The 23,236-nt window shown below is 38.6% G+C and overlaps 1 protein-coding gene across 2 annotated transcripts; it reads right to left on the bottom strand.

Annotated features, from left to right (window-relative positions):
• Positions 1-1,042: 1,042 nt before the first annotated feature.
• LOC109998229 (nectin-1-like) lies at positions 1,043-22,444 on the bottom strand. 2 transcript variants are annotated; one of them, XM_065963257.1, is made up of 11 exons: positions 21,908-22,444; positions 11,447-11,559; positions 9,413-9,671; positions 8,483-8,600; positions 8,129-8,310; positions 7,910-8,027; positions 7,481-7,632; positions 7,204-7,336; positions 7,016-7,079; positions 5,521-5,546; positions 3,290-3,483 (listed from the first exon to the last, which is right to left on the bottom strand). In XM_065963257.1, exons 1-11 carry the CDS (start codon positions 21,957-21,959, stop codon positions 3,435-3,437), a joined length of 1,266 nt encoding a protein of 421 aa, XP_065819329.1. In that variant the 5' UTR covers positions 21,960-22,444; the 3' UTR covers positions 3,290-3,434. The 2 variants fall into 2 exon arrangements, with proteins under 2 accessions (XP_020508656.2, XP_065819329.1); XM_020653000.3 differs by lacking the exon at positions 5,521-5,546 and having other exon boundaries at positions 1,043-3,483; positions 21,908-22,437.
• Positions 22,445-23,236: the final 792 nt, after the last annotated feature.

Raw genomic sequence — 23,236 nt, 5'->3', positions numbered from 1 at the left:
CCCAAACACACCTGCACATTAACTAATAGCTGATATCAAGGCTCTTCACATGAACATTACTCCACTAGACTTTATATTTCATCTGCACCTTTTCTCCTAATTCACAAGTCAACACTGTCATTTATTTATTGATTTGTACGTTTATATAATTCATTGCCCAAACAATACAATTAAACACATAAATAAAATCTCAAAGCTTGAATTAAATCAATGTTCATTGAGTATATCATAATGATTTTTGGAGTAATCAAAGATTTGTTTAATTCTGCTATGTGGCAGAATGATGAATTCTTCATCCAGATACAAACAATTTTCTTTTCAGCCTGCCTGCAGGGGATGTGCACAAAAATAAGGAATGAAAAACAGGGAGTCAAACAAGGTTTATCCGTATTTCTTTTTCTTTTCTTTTTTCTACAAGCTTAGGGACGTAAAGGTCTTTCAGGCTGCACAAACAATAAAAGTTTGCAATTAATTTTTGAGGCAATGAAAATCTGTTTTTCCCAGTAAAATCAGATCTTGGTTGCGTTGTGAAATTACAAACCTCAGATTTTTAATTTCAGAGGACCAGAGAGCAGAGTAAACTGTACTGATGGGATTAGGATTAAAATAGATTTAGAAATCTGGCATCTCATAGAGTTGGTCTGTGTTTCCTCACAACATGCAACATGCTGTGACCTCGACACTCTGCAAGCCACAGTTTAAAGACATAAAGCGGTGGTGTCCAGTGAATGATGTGCTGATGCTGCACAAACACACACAGTTGTCTATCAAGTTACTGTTGTCCAGTGTTTTTAGATCTACTTGATGTGCGTTTCTGTGTTAATGAAAGAATAAAGAGAGCATGTTAAGTGGAACCATGAGAATGTAATGTGAGATGTGTGTCATGCATGAATGCAGGACAGGGATCGGTTTTCCTCCCTTGGCAAAGACTGAAATGCAATCAAACAAGACAGACAATGACGGAGAAGCCATATCTATTTAAAAATAACACAACAATCAAGTGAAATTACACTATATGTGTGAAACAGTTAAAACAGGAAGATGCTGTCATAAGTATTTATTTATCTTCAATGGTTGATCACAATGGCAGTTTTTTATGTTTATTATCCACTTTAAAAAACGAATATGCAGAACCATTACATTCTCATAATCTTTACACTCTACTCTTATTTTTGTGCTGTAAAACTCAACAACTGAGAAAAAGATTTAAGTAAACACACAGCTCTTAGGTCTACCAGCCTTCTGATAGTGACCCAGATCTTTCCAAGGCTTAGACAATTAAGCATTGCTGCGCAACAGACTGATGCAGCTAAAAATGATGGATTTAAAAAAACAAAAGGACGTTCACAGTCTGTGAGGTCCCACAAACTGGACACTACTTGTTGCTCAAGAAGCTGTGAATTAATTGTCATGAATTTGATCAGCATACGGGCAGCGATAGGCTGACTTTCTAGAATCTATTCATAATAGCAGACTGATGGAGCCTTCCAATAGAACTTGTGCCGGAAAGTGGTAACTGTATGGGAACGGAAACATGGGACACCAAAAGTATGCTTCTTCTCCTCTTTACTTTCTAATTGGACGCACTAGCATTACATTATTTCTTTGTTTTTAAACGTCCATAAAAATATGATCATGACTCCATAGCTTCGGGAAAAAAAAAAGAAAACATTTTTTTTTTCAGTGAATGTAGTTTGCTCATAATAATGACGTTTTGTTTTGTTTTATTTTTTGTGGATAATAAACCATACTCTCAAATTTGTAACACATCATTTTATAATTAAACACCAAATACCAGAGGCTTATGAAGCCACAACAAATCCCTATACTGAACTCTGTTTGACCCTATCAAACAGGAACAGATGATTTATTATGACAGTTTTCAATATAAAAAATGGCAACCAGGCTAATCCTGAATAATTAGTGCCTGTACAGTCAATGGGACACGCAAGTAGGTCTGATACTGTACTGTCACAACAGTGCCTAGAGCTCAAAGCTAAGGTTAGCATGCTACTATGCTCATTTACATAGACAACGGTAACGTGATTAATAAGTTAATAATGTTTGTTGTTTCAGTATTACATGTTAGCAAGGTAGTTGCAAGTTAGCAAATTATAATTGGGAACTTTGACCTACTGGAGGGACTTCTGAAACAATCATCCTCTTAAGGCCATTCACAACAGTACAACATTTAATGACAATCAATCTAACAGTTTAAAAAGGCATATTTCAGTTTGAGCCTAAAAAGAAAACTGACCACCAACATTATGATTTATCTGGCTGATACGGTTACAAATAAACTAACCATCCAAACTACTCTTTAACAACATCAAGAAAAGAGCCCAGAGCAGATTTGTAACTGTTAATGGATATTTCATTGTATACAAAGAGACTTTTAAAGGCAAGAGTGTGGAATAGTAAGTATATGGTTTCATATTTTCAGTCACCATTAACACAAGTTAACATGGTCATTTTTATTTAAATGCTAAAAATTCAAGGCTCATCCAACAACCAATCTCAGTGAAAACTAAAACCATGAATAAAAACATAAATTTCATGAAACAACACCATTTCTTCAGTGTTGTTTTTTTTTCAAATGCAAAGAAAAGCATGATACAAAATACAAAAGGAAATGAAAAGGTGAGTTCCGCTGTTCTACAGTGAAAGGATTATGGGTATGAATGTTGCAGGATAAAAAGAGTGGGCCTCAGAGTTAAAGAATTATATTATATTATTATTATTGTATATTATATATACAATATCAGATAAAGTAAGGGGTGGATCACATCGGAGATCAAGAAATAATAAATAATGTTGTAAGCATTTGCAAATCAAATGTAATACATCCATTCAATATACATTTTTCAAATGACATTAAATCATGGTCCCACAATCTTCCCTTTTCACAAAATAGATTATATAATAAAAGACACAACAAAACAATAAAATATTTAAAAATGGGACTCAATTCAAAGTCTGACATCAGAAGCTGAATTGTCCTTTGCCCCCCGGAGCTGTCCAATAAGATGCAGAGGGTGCAAAGACACCGCCTGATAGTCCAGGGTCAAACAAAATCTCCCTTACAGGAAAGGTTTGGGGAAAAATCGTGTTGTGTCATCTGTCCTCATTGAAGCAGTTTCAGTTTGAGACAAATTCAGTGCCGGTTCAGACATACTGCTCTTTGGGAAAAGTATACGCCCCCACTCCTGGGGGAGGTGAAGATAGGCCTGGTACTGAGGGGTATTTAAAGATAGCTGTGGTGTGCGGAGGAGGAGAGAAAGTGTTTTTTGACATGGTGTTACTACTGCTGCTGCTGGTTGCGGGGGTTGTGTGTGATGAATGGTAAGGGTGCTGGGGCAGAAATGACAGAGGAGGGTTGATGGGAGGGGAGTAGGGCTCAGGATAGTCCTCCTTGTTGCAGGCCAGCCTGTAGCTCACGTAGTCAGCTGTGTTTGGGAGTTCTTCATAAAATCGTCCTGAATGCTGTGAAGAGACGACAGACATGATAAACATGGTGCGCTATGAGAAACAATACAAAGGCTCAATAATTGGAAAAGTATATAAGGTGCACAGTTAATACTAAGGAAAAAAAAATTGATTAGGCAATATATCGTCATCCTGATTTGTATGAAATGATTATAGAATAACTGTTGCCAAATATCAAATATTAACTAAAAAATAGCTCTCTTTTTAACAGATTTCCCAGCCAATTGAATAGATGCGTCACTTCTGCCCAACCCCTCATGGTAGCGTGTATGACCTGCATGAAGGTAACCTGGCTGAAGTTACATGGCCGATAAAGAAGACAAGCGGGTTAAAAGAAGAGGAAGAATCAGAAGAAGACAGGGGGATACAGTCAGAAAACAGTGAAATGATAAGAGATTGAAGCGTGAAAAGAGGTGAAATTGACCTTTTTAGGGGCATTTAATATTCTTTAGTTAATCAAATATTGTGACAAATCATTATAGTATTTTCTTGCAATACGTCAATTATTGCAGAATTGCTGTATCGTCTTTCTTCTAGCTAGGTGTATTGTACTGTGAGAAACATCTTTTATTGTTATTTTAGTCTTTGGGTAAGGGGAGGGTCGGTCTTTGATATTGGACTTCTGTGCTTGTCATGGATTGGCCAAAATGAACACCATGTTTGAGCATAGCGGTGTTCATAAGTGTACTTTGTACCAGAACAGGCTGGGCTAAAGATCGATGTTCAACTTTGTGGTTAATTGGATCAGACGGCAGGGAAGGCTGCTGGACAGACCTGGTAAGCCTTAAAGTGTACTGCGGGGGAACTGGAAACATCTGGCAGAGAACCCTGTCCGTGAGGAACCCTGTCCAATTCCAAAAGAATATCGCTTTCATCCGGGGGAGGTTGGTGACATGGATTCTGAGTGGTTCATGTTCAAAGTCTTTATTGTGGAAGCGGCTTGTAGGAGTGGCAGTCAGTAGACCATTTGTGCCTGTCGTGATGGCAACCTTAGAACCAACTGGTGGAAATTTCGGGCTTGGTTAACCTGACAGGTATCGGGGTTGATTCAAGGGCTGTGGCTTCAGTGTTTGGAAAGCAAAACCCTGGGCATGGGAGTTTACTCATCAAGTCTGCATGTGCTTTGTAGACTTGGAGAAGGCTTATGACAGTGTCCTGTGGAAGGTACAGCAGGAATATGGGGTTCCGGGTCTGTTGCTATACGGGCCATCTGGAACCTGTACAACCAAAGTTGGAGCTGTGTCTGCATCCTCGGCACAAAGTCAGACACGTTACTGGTGTGCTTGCGCAGCCGGGGGGGTGGGGTTTCTAGTTTGAGGGCCTCAAAATCTCATCTCTGCTTTTTGCAGATGATGTGGTTTTGTTGGCTTCCCCATGCTGGGACCTCCAGCAGACATTGGTGCAGTTTGCAGAAGTAACTGGGATGACAGGGATGGGAACTCCAAGACCGAGGCCATGGTTCTCCCCTGGGAAACAGTGCTACCTCCGCATGGGGAGTCCTTTCCCCAAGTGAAGGGATTTAAGTATACTGGGGTCTTGTTTACCCCGGTGTGAGGTTATAAGGGGCCGTGAGATTGACAGGAGGATTGGCTCAGTGTGGGCCGTAATGCGGGCATTGTACCGAAACGTTGTGATGAAGAGAGATCTTAGCCTGAGGGTAAAGCTCTTGATTTAACCTATGGCCATGAGTGATGGGTGGCGACCAAAGGATTAAGATCAAAAATACAAGCAGCCGAAACAAGTTTCCTCCGGAGTGTGGCTGGGCTCAGCCTTAGAGAAAGGGTGAGATGAGATATTTGGGGCAAGCCTGCTACTCCTTTGCATGGAAATGAGCCAGTTGAGGTGGTTCTGGCATCTGATTAGGATGTGTCTCTTCTGAGGTTTTATGGGCACGCCCAACTAAGAGGAGAACGTGGGGTAAACCCAGAGTTCGCTGGTGGGTTCATATACTCCACTTGCCCTTTGAGCGCCTCAAATTCCCAAAAGAGGAGCTGGAAACCGTTGTGACGGTGAGGGTTATCTGGGTTGACTTACTTTTTCTGCTGCCACCGTGACCCAACCTCGGAAAAAAGTGGAAGAAAATGGATGGATGGACAATGTTATGAATGGGGATACATTTTATAGTTTTTTGGCTAATTCAGTTATTCCGCCTTAATTTTATGAGCTAGACTAAATGGCCAATGCAAGAATCTTCAAGGTAGTGGCACCTCTAACACAATGCATCCTGGTATGTGTAGGCACTGACAGCACAAGTAAAAGAGAGCTGTATCATTAAGTATCCCAGTCAATGCAGAATTTATAAATTCAATTGACTACATTTACGGACAACAGTGATTTGACACCAAGATAAAAGTCTTTCATCCTTCAAGCAAGGCTTAAGTCTAATTTATACAGGTTCCCATTGTTAGCACTCATATAAATAAGGTGTAGTGATACACAGCACTACTAAAAATGTCAAGCTTTTTTATACTGATTCAAAGGTAGCAGGAGCATGAAAGGTAACCTTGCATCAATTAAGAAGAGGAGAAGAAGACCATTTAAAAAAAAATGATGTTAACAATGCTGGTTAAAGAATTGTCAGAATGTTTTAGTTTTTGGGGAAAAACATGCATTCAAAACACTGTATATACTGCAGAGTACACACAACCCATTAGTGAAAGTAAACACTTTTTTACTGCTGTGTAACACCATAAAGTTGATCAGTAAAATGCATCTGACATCCTCCCGTTAAATGTGTCAGCTTAACATACCTGTTTCCTGAATGGTTATTTAAACTATAGTCTTTAAAACTGTACAACACAATTAAATTACATTATTGTAAAGCACTTCACCCACAACTCCTCTGATCACACAGATTCCACCTAGAATGAAGCCATTTTGGTCCTACAGTTTGCATCAATTAATTAACAAGCTCTGGTATAGTACAGAGCCTAATTCCACAAAAAAAAAACAGTGTAATGATAAACTGTTGTTCATCTATGTAAAGCAATGCTTATGATAGAGTTACACTACTGAAGCTACCAACACAGGTGTTTATCAGGTCAGTTTTTAACCTCATTAAACCTCTACTAAGGACTATGTGAATGTGTATGGATTGTTTTGCGAACTTTCTCTTATTCTACTGTTACAGCAGGACAAATTCTAAATGTATCCTTCTTATAAGAGCACAGACACCAGTTAAAGTTAATTTATATCATCTACATCATTGTTAATTATAACAGAAACTATTAAAAAAAGGCAAAGATTATGGAACATACTTTGTAATCTTAAACACACTGATAAAAAAATAAGTGGCATTCAAGTTCGTTATTTTTTAGTTTTTTTCCAACCCACTGACATGATGAAACCACTGACCTGTATCAGTAGGTTACCGACTGTGACCAGGTTTAAATTTACTCGTTCGGAGCTTCTTTTAGCCTTCAGGCCTTATGGGATTAATGCCCTTTGGCTTTGGCAGTTTTTGTATTTTCTATTTTGATGCACTTGAGCACACTGGCAACTCTTAGAACATGTGGCATTTCAAAGGTACCTGGATGTCATCGGCTGGTCTTTTCCTTATCGGCTGTGACAGTTTTTTGGACGGAGAGTCATTTCTGATCAAGGAGGAAAAGAGAATAAAAGATGAGGATGGTACTCCAGGGTACAACAGGTCTACAAAGGAATAACCAGCAAACAAAGGAAACAAATGGAGGGAGAAATAATGGACTGTTTACATACGAGGAGTCGTCTTTCCGGCTTCTTATTTTGAGCACCAGGACTGTTATCGTAATGCCCATGAGCACTCCAGCAGCAAGTAATAAGGCAACTACGCTGATGACATCACCTGTTGCAATCTGTGGTAGTGGCTTTTCTAAAAAGAAAACATCAAGCACATTTCATGTTAGCGTTATGATTCCCTATAACTGATGTTTGCATTTAAAGAAACACTTTAATTACAACTATAAGTAACATCAGTAGCAGTCATAGTTTTCGTCCAGAGCCCAGGTAAACATACCTATAATGCTGACCTCCACAGAGGCTGATCGCGTCCCAATGCTGTTGGTGGCATCACACACATAGGTGCCTTGGACCTCATACGTGATTGGCCCTTTAAAGGTAAGGATATTTTCTCGGATCTCTGCATTGCTTGGTATTGTGCCATTTACACTGAAGAATAAATAAGAAAATAACACTTAAAGAAAGTGCAAGTAGGACACAAACTTCAATCCACACTTTGTCCACCTTGCAACTTAATTTTATGATACAGAAAGGGAGGGATTTATTCAGCTTTTGGACATTTCTTTTATACATTTTTTTGTCATATTTTAAAGTCACCCTTTTGAAAGTAGTCTATGCCTTGACAATAACCTCCTTAATCTCATAGTATTAAAATGACCTAACCCTATCATTAAATTTGAACGCATACAAACAGAGTTGTACTCACAGTCGCCACTGATACAGAGAGGCGGCTGGGTTGGCATCAGCTTGGCAGCTCAGCTGGACATTTTCTCTGTTCAGGTACCAGTTTCCATCAAACCCATCCACTGAAACATCTGGCTCATCTGATTAGAAATAAATTTTAAAAAAAAAATTCAGCTTTCATACTTGGTTAAATCTGTATAGCTATGTGCATAATGTTGTCTGTGAGAAAAAAAAAATGTACACTGAATATCCAGGGTGACACTGTCAGTGAAGACCTCCTCGTTGTATGAGGTGACACAGGTGAGTGTCTCCTTGTGTGTATCTTTGCTTGGCACCAAAATGTAGTCGCTTTGAACAGTGAATGTCCCGTCTGAGTTTCTGAATTCTCTGGTTGTCACTTCTCCTGGCACCCTGGTCTCCCACCTGAACACAACATCAACACGGAATCAGTGTCATCACACAGAGATGTGTCCTGATTTGTGATGACAGAGTTAAAAATGAGGAGCTCAAACACTCCTCTTCCTCCACTAAAGCATACATTTTACACTCACACAGACACACACACACACACACACACACACACATAAACACACACCTGATTGTGCCAGGTGGTTTTCCATTGGATGAAACGCAGCTGGCCACTGGTGTTTTCAGATTGGATGAGCGAGCCACAAGGGTTGGCGTGGACAGACTCATCTGAGTTGTGGGGCGAACTGAGGTAGTGAAAAACAACAAAGATATGATGTTGATCTATTTTTAACATACACCTGCCCATTCAAATTCTTGACAGGTTAATCCCATTTAACATTTTCTTTAAAGTACATCTAAACAGCATTTGGTTTGGTAATCGATTTGCTCGCATCAAAGTCATTTAAACTGTTATATTCTGATTTATTTTTGGGCGTTTTGTGCCTTTATTGTAGAGATAGTGGATAGAGTCAGAAATCGGGGAGAGAGAGAGCAGGGAATGACATGCGGGGAAGGAGCCACAGGTCAGATTCGAACCTGGGCCGACCGCTTGGAGGACTACAGCCTCCATAAATGGGGCGTGCGCACTAACCAATGCACCACCAGCGCCCCATTTAAAGCGTTATATTCAATGGAGCTGATTGAATTAAGTCACAATTTTATAAGCTATAATGCCAATATTTGTGTCCTACAGGTATTGTTCATCCTATGCGAGTATAGGTCTGACGTTATCAATTAAAAGAGAATTCTCCTACATAGCATTTTTAAATCATGGGCTGATTTCCTCTATAACCTATAAGCAACATTTTAAAAGTGAATAAATGCACACAAGTAAACATGACGCTAGAGCCTGGAGCTGTTAGTTTTGATTAGAAGCTGGCAGCATTTTCCAAATTCAAGCTTCTGCAAACTCAGTGACTAACTCATTAAATTAAAATGTTTTAATACATACTTAAATCTTGGTGTAAAAACAAAACAAAACAGTTTGAGTATTTTAAGATTAGTGATGTTTCACAGTTTTCAACTTAATGCCGAGAACGTTACACATCCGTCTTACCGAAGACAGTGAGATTTACTGTGTTTTCTCTGTTCCCTGCGGGGAACGTTGTGTATTCACAGATGTAGGTGCATTCATCAGCGAGACGCAGCGAGGAAAAGGTGATAGTGGTGTCTTCTAGATTTGGAGTTCGTCGCCTCACTGCTCCGTTTTTGAAGACCACTCGGTCCCTGTAGGGCGGGGCAACAGACACACCAAGAGAGGGGTTGGCGATCGCCACGTTCTGCTTGGTGCCATTCACCAGTTTCTGCCATGTCACCTTGAGAGAGAAGAATGGAAGTTACTGAAGGGACACAGTGTTATGGTGGTTAGCACTGCTTCTCACAGCCAGAAGCCTCTTGGTTTCAACCAACTGTCTGGATAGGAGCTTTTAGTGTGTAATTCACGTGTTCTCTCTAGGCTAGTGTGGGATCTCTCTAAGTCCTCTGATGTCCTCCCAGATTCCAAAGACATGCTCGTTGGTTTAAATGGTGACTCTGAATTGCCTAACGTTATGTCTATGTGTCAATGTTTGTTTGTCTCTATAGGTCAGCCCTGGGCTTAGGACGTACCCAGCCTCTCGTCCAATGACAGCTAGAATAGGCTACAGCCCTAGAGTATCGTCAGTGGATGGATGGATAGTGTTCGGGTCATTGATAAACAACAAATGAATGTTGACTTCAGTCTGCTATTAAAATACATAATTTTAAGTCCTCAGTTATGCCCCCTCTTATAGTTGCAAAATGACATTTTCCCGTATTTAATTGAATGGAAATTACATGGAGACAAACATGCACTATTTTTTCCTCTCATCATTACATAGTGCTGTTTATTTCATCAGAGACTCTTTCCTGCATTAGATGTAATAACTGACTTTACTTTCCACTTGGCAGGAGCGATTACAAATATGAACATTACACTGACAAACTTTGATCAATTTTTGAAATTAAACCACAGTTGATAATAAACAGTTGTTAGGTTTGGGGTTATATTGTCATATTGTTTCTGCAATGTCATACACAAATTAAATGTAGCATCTTGAAGTAAACAATGCGCCGTACTAGATGTTTAAGAATCAGGTTTTGGAAAGCTACTATTAACAAAGTCATTCATGAGATGAAGCAGTTTATTTATCAAATTGTATTTTAGATCCTTCCCTGTATTTCCAGGTTGCCTTAAACAGACTGTTGACTTATTTCTCAAAGTCAAACAAGGCACAAAAATGTGTTATCAGCTAGATTTCTATTGAACAAGTCAGGCAAAAATAATGTAAACAAAAGTTTTTTTTGAAAAGTTTTTGATCTATTAGGTACATTTATGTGGTTGGCCCACGCGAGCTCGTTTTCTAGTGGTTGAGCCTGTTATCTAGCTGACGTAGCAAAATGTTGTCTCTTATTGCTAATGTCAGCATATTCATCCAGACTCCTCAGGTTGTTCCGGTTTGTATATTTTATAGCTTCCTTTTGCAGATAAGTTTATCAGCTAATGTTACGATGCTAATGTTCGTCCGATTAGATACGCGACAAACAATTGGCTAACTTAAGTTGCTTGCTTATATCATCGCTAGCAATATCTGACTTTGATTTGGTATAGATGCAAACATTTTGTGGAAGTCATGAGACTAACTACAACTAGATAGTTCTGTTTTTTTTTTAAATTGCAAAGCACAAGCGGATTGAGGTCCAGTCATGGATAGCTACATTTCAAGTCACTCTAATTATTATCAAATACTTTCTTATCCTGGTGAACAGTTTAATATGAACACAAATATCTTAGAGTAAACATGTAAAATGTGTTGTTTTATCATCATTACCAGACACAAAAACAAAGCTTCCACTCCAGACCTTAATCCCTTGATCTTTGTCTTGCGTATTTAATTGACGGAGTGATTATCTCGCTGTCTAGGCTATCAACTGAGTATGACATGCGAGGGAAGAACAGTTGTCTTTTCAATCCGGTTTTATCATCAGGTCATTTATTTTATGATGTCATTCTTCAATGTTACAAAAAATTGGGAGTGATTCCCGTGCTCAGGTGGGCCATCGACTGTGTTACCTGTGAGATTTTGACAGGCGGGGAACTATTGATGAACCGACAACGAAGATCCACCTTTGAGCCAACATACCCCCACTTCCCATCATCCATTTCCACAGTCTGGCCATTTATCCCTGGAGGAGAAACACAAGGGTTAAAGATAACCACTTTCACCTATGCCTGGCACACACATACATACTTAAACACATCAGAAATACACACAGACCACAAATAAACACATGTTGGCTGCATCAGACTGGCACTCTCTAAGCTGTTCACAGTCAGCACAGCATGTTGAGCAGATAAAGTGAGCTGATCTGTCAAAGGCGATGCATTTTAGCAGCGTTAGAGGTGAGCTGGGGTCAAAGGTTTCGGATTAGACCGAGGTATAAATAAACATGATTTGTTCGGTTACTGTTCCCACTGACTTACTGATCTCCTTTAACAAATCCACAGCTGCACCACGCCCACTTTCTGAGCGTACGTGAGTCACGTGTGTTTTTGTCCGATAAACTAAAAGCAACAATATATTTAATCTGGCTTCAGGAGGAGTAAAATAATTATTTTTATAGAATAAAGAACGATGATGGTACAATGAACCAAACAGCTCAGGACATTTGCTGCTCTCGTTTTCATACACACATGATCACACACAGACAGATACCTTTGATGCTATTGTACCTCAGTCAGAAACTATAAGCCATCTTTGATCATATTACCCAAAGTCTATTTTATAATATTTTTCTTTATTATTACTAACTTTTTAGAAAAAAAAATGTACACTGAAGAAATCCTTTTATTTTTATACATAATCCTTTTAAAATCCCCTTTTCCCTTTATTGTGGGAAGAGCCAAATTGTATGTTTGCTAAGGGGACAGAAAGGCATGCAGATATTTTCCATTTTAGTTGTTGAAATGACAATCTAAGCCCTTAACCCTTATAAAACCATTTTTTAGTTTCCTTTGTTTACTTACTATATTTAGTTTTAGTAATAGGGACAAATACACTTTTTAAAATGACATTTTAATGAAAAATTTCAACATATCCTCATTGTTATATAAATTATATTAATTCCACAAACAAGATCATCACTAGCCCTTTTTTTTCCTCCTAAGATATATTTATCATCTCTCTTTGAAAGTTTCATCTCTCAGAGCTCACTGTGATATTAGAGTCTAGTAACAGGAAATGAAAGACACCGAGATGTGCATATTGAGTGCTTGCATGTGACACAGCAGCATAATGGTTGCTCACTCAATAGTTATAATTATGGAAACAGCCACTATTTAATGGCAGCCCTGAGTTTGTTCATGGAAAAAATCAAATAGGTGCCTTTTTCGTAACAGACCTTTCCTCATCTGGCTATTTTTACATTTTGTAGACGCTTGTTCCTATAAAGCCGGCAACTGGAAATTTTAATACATGAATATGATGCTGAATTAAATACTCTGACTGTAACCCAGGGGGGAATTCCATGTCTGACATATTGTATTTAAAAAACAAAACAGATATTAGATGCCATAGGTCATCATGTAGTCCAATATTTCCGTGTTATTAATGGATGAATATTGATTGGACCATGAATGTCCTGGTCTCTATCATTGAGCAACAAATCAAAAACACCCCAGGCTGACAGCAAAACTAAAGCCGTTCACATCTCTGAGAGCGTCCTCTGGTTAACCATGAAGTAATATTCATATTTCAACCCAGAGTTGTTTCGAGCAGCTTCCTCGGGAAATGGTTCGACTTGCAATTTCCTGCAGGGATACAATGAACAACAATGAAGTTTAACCTTTTCTTGTGCCATTTATAAAGGTTTACACAGTGAGCATTAGTAAAGGATGTATGACTGCAATGACTCTTGGGATTCATTTTTTTATGCACTGGCACCTTGACTGCAATTCATTGTGAAGATTTTTTTTTTTTATCAGACCCTATAGCAGAAACACATCAATGATACATTTATGAAGAAAATTGAGGGTTTTCTATGGTATTTTTCCACAGGCTGGTTAACCTTAAGCAGAAGTGGGGTCAGTGCTCCTTTGTGCTGGCATTTAAATCTCCTGCTTTTCTGTCATTTTCCTTGCACTCACTTTAAACGGCAGGAAGGTTTAAAGAAGGCAAGATGCGTAGACTTTGTAATGCATGTAATATATAGCTGAACATGCTCTTGCTGCCATACTGGGTATGTTCATGTATAAGTAACAAAGCCCCTAATAGGTCAATTGATACTCCTCTGTCAACAGTTGACAACATATATTGGTGAACACTTTGAATTTTGTCCAAACAGTCAGTGTGTTTCTCTTTAAACACATTGAATACAAAGGTTTCTTAAAACTTATGCAGGTACTTTTTGCACAATCACATCGTCATTGAAAGATCATAATAATCACAAACCTTACAATCTTACAAGAGAAACATCAATTTCAAACACACTGTTTACTGATCTTTGTTAGAACAACTGCACCGGTCTCAAAAGTAGGGGTGGGTATGAGTTCTTGAGTACTCGAGTACTGTAATGCTCATTGACGTCTTTCTAGTAACATTTCAGTACTACTGATGTTTATGGGTTTGTCTTACTGAATATACTTAGTTAGAAAATAATAAAAGGTACACAGAGAGGTTTTACTTAGTACTAGAGGTACTACTTTAAGAGTATAAAAAACAGATCTGCCCCAGCATCTGCAGCACTCTACAGCAGCTACAGTAACACTCAAGGGATACATAATTCCAAAAGGCGAGCGCACATTACAAAAACAAAAGAAGACGATAACGTGCAGATATGCGGCTTTAAATTTCCACATAATAGAAATAATAGTTTGATGTTTAACAACATTTTGGTCCGAGTCAGACCAAAAAAATGTATTGTCTTAATAATGTATCACATTCTCTATTTTTCTTCTTAGGCTTTAGTCTACACATACAATTCTTGAATTATGAATATAATGATAATATAAGCAGTTAGATCAACCAGATCACATGCGGCCAGAGGCATGGCATGTGAAGGGTTGATCTGAACAGATCATGGATCAGTTGTGATTTGTTCACTACTACTTGGTAATATGAGAATTAGCTAGATATGTATTATTTATACATTGTACCGCTTAAGAAAATCTTAAAATAATATGATTCTATCTTGTTGCAGGCTTGAGAACTACATCCCACGACTGGTACGACTGATAGGCATTGCTGAAAGTGTGGTGTACCCCAAGGTTCGACTTTAGGTCCACTTCAACTTTACATCATTGTTGACACCACAGCTTACATCATTCATGTAATCACAACAATTCTGTGAACCTATCAAAGTCCCTCTTAAATATGGGAATCTTACATTTACCGGGATACAGTAACTACACAGAAAAGTCCCAAATCCATTGGTTCTTCAACTAAAATTTTAAAAAGTGCTTTAAAATTTTTTGCCAAAACCTTAGCTCTTTGAATGTTTTCTGATAGCTATCAAATAGCATTGGGATTGAAATATCAGAAGCAGAATCCAATTTCAGAATTCTGATTCTGATACTTTAGTATTATATGAGGCATCGTCTTGCTTAAAACTTTGGAACAACCTTTTTCAAATTCTCAAAGAAACAATATCAGTGAGTGTGGGGAGCGGTAGAATAACATTGTATTTTATTACTGATATTACTAAAGTTACTTTTATATTAGCTTGACTTCCCTCTTATTGCAAAGAGAGTGAAGAAGAGAGACAATCTACTTAAAAAAACACCAACTTTACAAAAATCTAATGTCTGTATTTTAAAGAATTTATTTATATGAAGAGAAACTAAGTTTATTGATCTGTACATGGCTTCTAAAAAACATTAGAGCATGCTTTAAAAGAAACAACCAAGGACGTACTTTTGTATAATTGAAAGTCAACAAACTATAAAATACAGAGAGGAATCCAAACTATGCACAAATAAATCAAGCAGATTGCTTTACATACCAGTGATTCAACTTCCCATGAACTAGGAGGGATATTTCACCTGCCAATGTGTGAGTATATGCTGATAACTTTCCTTGTTGTTGTTTTTTTAAACATTGTACTACAAAATCAGCATTTAAATTAAATTCAACTGATGGCAGACAGAATTTTGATATTCATAGAAAAGCGGCACATCATATTTGTCTCCATTTACAGCAGTTTATATCCTCTTAATGATAGAAAAAGCCTCCATTAGATAATTACTGAAGCATGCACTAATTCCTAACTTCATTTTTTTTGTTTGTTTGTTGTTGTTGTTTTTTTTGTTGTTGTTTTTGTTTTGTTTTTGGGGGGGGGGGGATTTGCAGACAAATAAATTAAAATGCCAAAATGCATTTGGCATACAATTCATATTTTTGCATGCAAACACTTACACACAGATGTCTGCTCTGCTGACATCAATCACCAAAAATATGATGATCATCACATGATAACGTGTACAACTTGAATCTATTTTGTTAGCTCAATGACTTTAATAGTTTCATATTAGAGCAGTTCACTTAGCCTTTCGTGTCCCTTTATATAAACAGCTGTGGGTCGCTGGGATGTAAGAAGGCGAGCGGTGGAAGTAGATTACACCATTAAGGATATTAAAGAGCATCTGCATTAGGTAATTTGTAATAAAATGGTCTGTTTGTTTCAAATTGATATCTCGGAAATATTTTGGATTCAGTCGTCACAAATGTGTTTCTGCATGCTCGTTTTGAACTCCAGAAAGAAAGACCTTTTTGTAGTTTAACATACTATTGTCATTCATACCCAGATAAAAATATGCTAAATCACTTTATCATGGTAGACTTTTTACCATTTACCCTAAGCGCTAATTGTGCTTAAATCACATTACTTCATCAATTTTAGATCTGGCTGCAACGTCAAAAGAGAAAACAAATGAGATCTGGAATACTACATACACCATGGAGCATTTGAATCTTACTCTTCAAATAAATATTACACTTGTAGTCAGAAAATAGCAGCAGATCATTTGTGAGGTTAACTGCTTAGTTTTTTGGCATGAATTGGATAATAAAAATATCAGTGCATAACATTTCTTTATCTTTGAAGCTAAAGCCAGCAGTTAGCTTGGCCATCCTTTGTACAACCTTAAAAAAAAAATCTGCTTTCAGAAGCGGAGCTTAGCGTGACAGGAAGGATTTTGGATGGAGAGCAGGACGTATATTTTTAAAAGTCTTAAATGTTGCCTTATGTTCCACCCTCCCCAAATCAAATTTAGCTTTGATTTCATAGCATGCAACAATGGAGTTTAGAAAGCTCTTTCAAAAAGAGACGGAGAAGTCTTAAAGGTGTACCATTACTGACAAACTAACAGGTTGATATAATATGAAGTGTCAAATAAAGCAGGGCTTTTCATACTATTGACAGGTCAGGATCAGAGGAAACACACAGCTCAATGAGTGGAAATTGTCTACACAATGTAAACTCAGATTCTGGCACCTCTGAATCTCAGTGATAAACACATAATATCCACAAGATTAAAGCTCCTGTGAGGAACTTTAGCTAGGTTTGTGTTATTTGGTGCCCACTGTGAACAAAGTTGTCTTCTTGCAGATCTTGTCCTGTACATTTGCGGTGTAGAAGTCTCTTTTTGAAAATGAAAAATGTATATCTGCTTTCTTTAAACAGTCAAATGTATCATTCAACGAAAATCTTTGCAGTGGAAAAAAAGAAAAGGTTCTGCAAAATGCTGGTTATCCCTTTTACCCTGTGGCAGCTGTTTCGAGCATTAAAAATAAGTATATAAGAACACTCAATCTTGATGCTGATAGTCTCATTTGCTTTTGTAGCTCACAAAGAGGTGTTAATATTAATATCAGACAGTTTCCTAACCTGGTAAAAAAAAATCCTCACAGGAGTTTTAAAATCTATTTTGTAGCATTTAAGTGAAGGGCTATGTCTCGTCTGGATGCAGTGATTTTCTTAAATCTCTGAAAATGTATGGTACATTACCACCCGGCTCTATACTGAGCCGTATGTGGCTGCTGAGCAGATTGTGATACGGGGTAGCAGTTTCCATCTCTTTCCTGTCTTTGTGCTTTGCTGAGCAAAACTGCTGCTGACTTTAAAGCTTCATAAGATAGTGATCTTAATATTCTCATCATATTTTAAGCAAGAAAGTGAATAATAGTATTTCCTTAAATGTCAAGATAAATCTTTAGAGAATATTTTCTAGGAGATTTATTTCCATAGTTAATACAGGAATATCTCAAACCAGTAAATAAATCACAGCTGATGTAGCGATTCAGGTTGTAATTTCGACCAGTTCTGCTCATTTTTAGGGAGGTAAAATCTTGTGCCTGAACCTTCGCCTACAAACACACACTCACACTCGTATCCCTCTCAGTCTACACACTGATCTCTGTTGCTGAGGTTATCAGGGGCTTTAAGTGAGGGCAGAACAGACAGAGAGCCTACTGCTCTAACACAAACATAAACACACAAGCACACTCATATCGCACTGGCCCCCCATCGCTCCCACCTTCCTTTTTCTCCCCTGTCCATTCACATTCTTCTATTGTTGAGTCTATGGGAAATGACCTCAGCAGTCCTCAACAATAATCCATAAACAGCAGCACTCAGGAGAGAGACAGACATGGGAATGTAACAAACAAAAGCAATATTGTTCCACACTTGAATGTGCACCATGCAAAAACAGCAGGTGCATCACAGCGTGATGATGGGCATTTTGTTTATGTCCTGAGAGGATATCCTCCATCTTTCATCATTATATTCATTATGTAGACAGCCATTTATGACCTTTTCTCATGTGTCCAAGTTCAACAGAGGGGCAGAGGCAAGCTTTGCTTTTTTTTTGTAATGAGATTACTGATTGTGTAGTATTCAGATATAAAAAATAATATAAAAATTTTGGCAACACTAGCACATTTATAGGGCTGTCATGATACCAGACTTTTATATTTCTATTAAAAAAACAATGGCAGTGCTTTACAAGCTGTGTGGCACAGAGTGCTGTGAGCCTCCACATTTGTGTCCACTCATCACATTTTAGATGAGTAGTAAACCCACAACCTGAAAGTTTATTAACTTAATCATTTCTGCTACAGTAGCCAAAAATCAAACCTACGGAAGACCTTAGTCCTAATTGTACCAGAAACAGAGATGATTTTATTTTTTACGATGACTTTACATTTTCATGACAACTTGCCTTTGCAAGCTTTTACAAAAGTGTGCCGCAAAACCACATCTATCTGGGAGAAATACAACGGGATCACCATAGACTGTTTCAAAAGATGGGTGACTGGCTGCAGTATACGTCAGAAGCCTCGTCTCCTCCAAGTCAACAGATAGGACATGGGTCGAAACTAAGTAGTTCGTTTTGATGCTGATTAAAATCCAATTGTTTGCACGCTTTGTTTTAATTTACAATTTGTTGTTATAAAAAGGAGTTCAGTGCCATGATTGACAGTTATGTTGACTAACACGGCTTCGCTGTGCACAAGATTAGCAGAGTAGAGGATGTACAAGGAGAGGAAACAAGAGTCATTGAACCTTTCATAACTGTGAGGGTCTATTTGAAACCAAAACAAGAATAATTTCTGCTGTGAACTTTTCAACTGACCTGAGGGATCTTGCAAGTAAGTTAAAGGTGTGTTGTGGTTAGCAGAGGGGCCTGCAAGTGGGGCGGCAGTAGCTCAGTCTGTAGGGACTTTTGGGAATTGGAGGGTCGCCAATTCAAGTCCCAGCATGAACCAAGTCCGGAAAATGGTCTGGTAGCTGGAGAGGTGCCAGTCCACTTCCTGAGCACTGCTGAGGTGCCCTTGAGCAAGACACCAAACCCCAAAACTGCTCTGGTGCACTTTCTGTGGGCAGCCCCCTCACCCTGACCCCCCTCTGCTAATGCATGTCCATAGGATCCTGTTTGTGCATGTGTGTGTATTTCAGCCTATGTGTGTGTAGGATTAATAAAGGATAAATTATTATTATTATTATTATAAAACCCACAGCAGAGTCTACTGTGCAACTTTGGCTCCTCCAGTGCAAAATACCAACACCTGATGCATCATTCATCTTTAGATACAAACAATGGTTCTCACATTAGACTAATTTCCAACGCAAGTAGTTTGTGACACCTCTGGAGGGAGTCTCAGGTAACAGACACATTATGTTATTCAAATAACATTCAAATGAATCTGAGAACTAATTGTCCAATTACATTCCAGCAGGCAATTGTATTACATAGGATGATCATGTGGAGAGGCAAAAGATCTCGATCTCATTATGAGGCCTATAGACAAATGATGAAGCTTAACTCTAAATAGGTTAAAAAATAATAGTAATAATATTTTTTTTAAACACTGGGACAAATTGAGGCCTCTTCTTCATGTGATCTTCAAGTGATCCTAACAATGTGCACATGGATAAAAAGGGAATTTCATCAAAAAATCCAAAACCCCTTGTTTTGGATTTTGTACAGTTTGATCGAATTTTCAAGTACATTGGGGGAAAATGCAGACCAGAATATAAAAGAAGCTAACTGTTCTCTTAAGGCAAATATCATCACTAGAAGTATATTTCCAGAACTACATTTATAAAGCACGCATCATTTTCCTCTTGATCATACTCTTCTGTATGGGAAGTTAAGTAAGTAAAGATGATAACAACACGTTTAAAGCTGACCACACTACATCTACCTTCAGCTTTGCTCACTTGGCCTTAGACCTCTTACAGAGCAGAAAATGAAAAACCCAGAGAGAGAAAGAGGAGAGGGCAGATTAACTGTTTAATCTTTAGGCCATCAAATCTGTGATTGATCGGGGATTACACGCTGTGTTTGAGTCTTTGGCCCTGTGACTTACAATGTAGGGAATCCTGCAGCAGAGTGAAGAGCAACCGCCACCAACACACACACATACACCCACAAAAAATGAAAACACATGACACTTGAACTCAAACCTTGCAAATGCATCGCTGTGCATTGCCTGAAAGACGTCCCACTGCTTTGTGAGATAACAAAATGTCAGTGCCACAACTGGGGTTAATTGCATCTCTCTTATAATTCTTAACCGAAAACTTCTGACTCTGAGGCATCTACTTTGCCAAATTATGTGAGCTCCTTTACAATTTCTCCTGAAATTGATAAAATACTCATTCTACTCTTATTTTCCTCTAAATCGATTTTAATCTCTCATTGTTTTTGATTGAGTTTCCTGATTCTGTGTGCACATGCGTGCTCGAGTGCATGTTTGTGTGGGTGTGTAATCTCTGTGGCACTGCAGAAGCATGGAGTGTGCACTTGGCTGGTGATCAGCGTGCAGCTCACAGGATTATAATGACTGCTGCTGCTGCTGCTGCTGCTGCTGCTGCATCTATGTTTTGGGACATGAGATGAAAATAAAAACCCAAGAGAAGGATGAAGGAGGGAAAATAGTCTGTGGAGGAAGATCAACCATCTGAAAGCCAATGATGGCAAAACATATTGGTTTAAAATAGGCAGACTCTGGAGGAGTGTTATTTAAAGGAACAAATAAATGAGTAGGAGGACAGAAGGGCTGTGTGTTTGTGCTGGATTATATCTGTAGGGGAGCGTCTGTGTGTTCCAGCTTTGGACTCCGGATTATGAAAGAAGTATGAGGATGTCTGTCAGTTTCAGCCAGTTTTTTCTGCGGCTTTCTGTGGCTGAGGATTGCAAACTTTTAAAACATCAGTGGCACGTCAACCTGCAGGGCGCACCTGACAGAGACCTGTGGAGGTGCTCTGAGTGTGCAACAGCCAGCATTAGACAGATACACTGCAGCAGCAGCAGCATCAGCAGCAGTCTGCAGGCTGGGCTGAGACTTGGCAGCAATCATGATGTTACACCCTTCCTGCTCCCTGTACAGCTCTAATCCAGGCTCTGTCCTTCAACATGACAATCCCACATGGTGCAACCTCACACTTAGTTTTTACACATACACACAGCAGCAAATTACTGCTTGACTGGCAAAGGGGGGTTTATCACTTACTGAGTGAAAAAAGCAATCACAGCAGATGTCCCTGCAGCTCTACACATCCATATGTTGCCACAATAGCTTTTGTCATTATATAACACTTTTACGATATCAGAGGATTGATTTGAAGATGGGAGAAGTTTGATACTTCTGGGATGTCAGGATGAAATGGATCAATGAGAATCCATTACAATGAGAATTATTAAATTGTAAAGGGAAAAAATTGAACCCCATAAAACAGCACAAACAGTCAGGATAGATAGACAGATAGATAGATAGATACATACATACATACATACATACATACATACATACATACATATATACATACATACATACATACATACATAAAAACATCTAATTTGTTTTTAATTCCTTTCAGTTATTGATCAGCTTTAACTGTAAACTGAATCCTCAATTTTTCTTTCGCAAAATCGTACTGTTTCCTGTTATGTGAAGGTTTGATTATCTACAAAGAAATCAATTACATAATTATTATTGAACAGGTGTTAAGAAAAGAAAAATCATCCTACCAGGAATTACACAAGTTGTTATCAAGAATATCCAAAATCCAATGTTGTCCATGCCCGAAACACGCGTGCCAGCTTCTTGCTGTGGTTAAAACCCCAGTGTGTACTTGTTGTCTGCCTCCTTCATCCAACACTGCGCACACGGCAACAGGTTCAGCTTCAGCTCTGTCTGTCTGACCTCCAATCAAGTCTCCATGTATGCTAAACAACCACCACACACTGCTCTCATCCACAACCTATCACCCTGAAAAAGATTTCTCAAACTTGTCTCCGCAGCCTGTGTCACTTTTTCTTTCTCTAATTCGGACTTCCCTGTGAGTGGTCACTGAGCTACAGCCGTGTCTGACCGACTGAGGCTTGGCGGGGATAAAGCAGCTTAACGCGTGGGCAGATTATTTCCGAGATAGCCTTCCCCCTCAGTCCAGACCGACAGCTATCTGTCACTGCGTGAAGGGCTGAGCTGAGCAAAGCGCCGGCCGGCTGGTGAGCAAATTTCAAAAAAAGGCGCAGTCAGGCTGTTTTAAGTGAGCAAACTCAATAGACGCAAATATGGCCCAGACAGGGCCGTACATAGAGGATTTAGCGTTCAGTAAAAGACCCCCCCCCCCCCCCCCCATCAATTTATTTTAAGTCATATAGTGAATCATTCAACAGACATAAGAATCCTGGTAAAGTCATTTTTTTAATAATCTTAAAGGTGATACAACTTTGTGTTTATCAACCAATAGCCTACCTACATTAAGTCCATGTGCCTAATTCAAATATAAACATACTGAAGCTGTTACAAGTGCACAGATGTATAATCGGTTTATACCAAGACAATGCTCAATTGTATAATGTATTTGTTGGGAAGCATTATATTTATTGTCAATTATATGCATTTTCTTTCTTTGTGACGCCTCCAGGGTGCTATGATAATGAAAAAAGTAAAGGAGAATGTATTGCTTGAAGTCACATGAGTTGTTGTGTAGCCTGAGATTTGCTAGAAGCTTGAATCCTTGTTTCACGCACAATGGCATGAATCTCATTAATTTATTATCATGTGCATCATAAATTGTAGAAATTTGATGTTAGCATCTGCTTAAAACGACTGGTAAAGAAACCTAATTGCAGTATGACCGAGCTTGCATATGTTGAGGGGTTAAGTGGCAGACTGATTCCCCCATGATGCACCACAGAATGCCACAGGAGGTCGTTCCTGCCTGTTGACATCAAACTCTATAACTCCTCCCTCTGAGAGTCAGACACTGTCTGACCTGTGGACTTATTTCACCGCTATATATACACCATTCATTATTTATTATTTAATTTAAAAAAATCTACTTCATGCAC

Source organism: Labrus bergylta, chromosome 14, assembly GCF_963930695.1.
Source record: "Labrus bergylta chromosome 14, fLabBer1.1, whole genome shotgun sequence".
Classification (NCBI taxonomy): Eukaryota; Metazoa; Chordata; class Actinopteri; order Labriformes; family Labridae; genus Labrus; species Labrus bergylta.
Note: the sequence above shows the minus strand (reverse complement) of the source record. Positions and strands in the feature narration are given on the sequence as shown.

What these genes read in the sequence shown, in the direction of transcription:
- LOC109998229 (XM_020653000.3), bottom strand. Translation starts at nt 21,959, where the DNA reads ATGGACAACATTGGATTTTGGATATTCTTGATAACAACTTGTGTAATT. An exon ending in AACAACTTGTGTAATTCCTG is followed by an intron (nt 11,560 to 21,907) that starts GTAGGATGATTT and finishes TTTCTCCTCCAG; the next exon opens with GGATAAATGGCCAGACTGTG. An exon ending in CGCCTGTCAAAATCTCACAG is followed by an intron (nt 9,672 to 11,446) that starts GTAACACAGTCG and finishes TTCTCTCTCAAG; the next exon opens with GTGACATGGCAGAAACTGGT.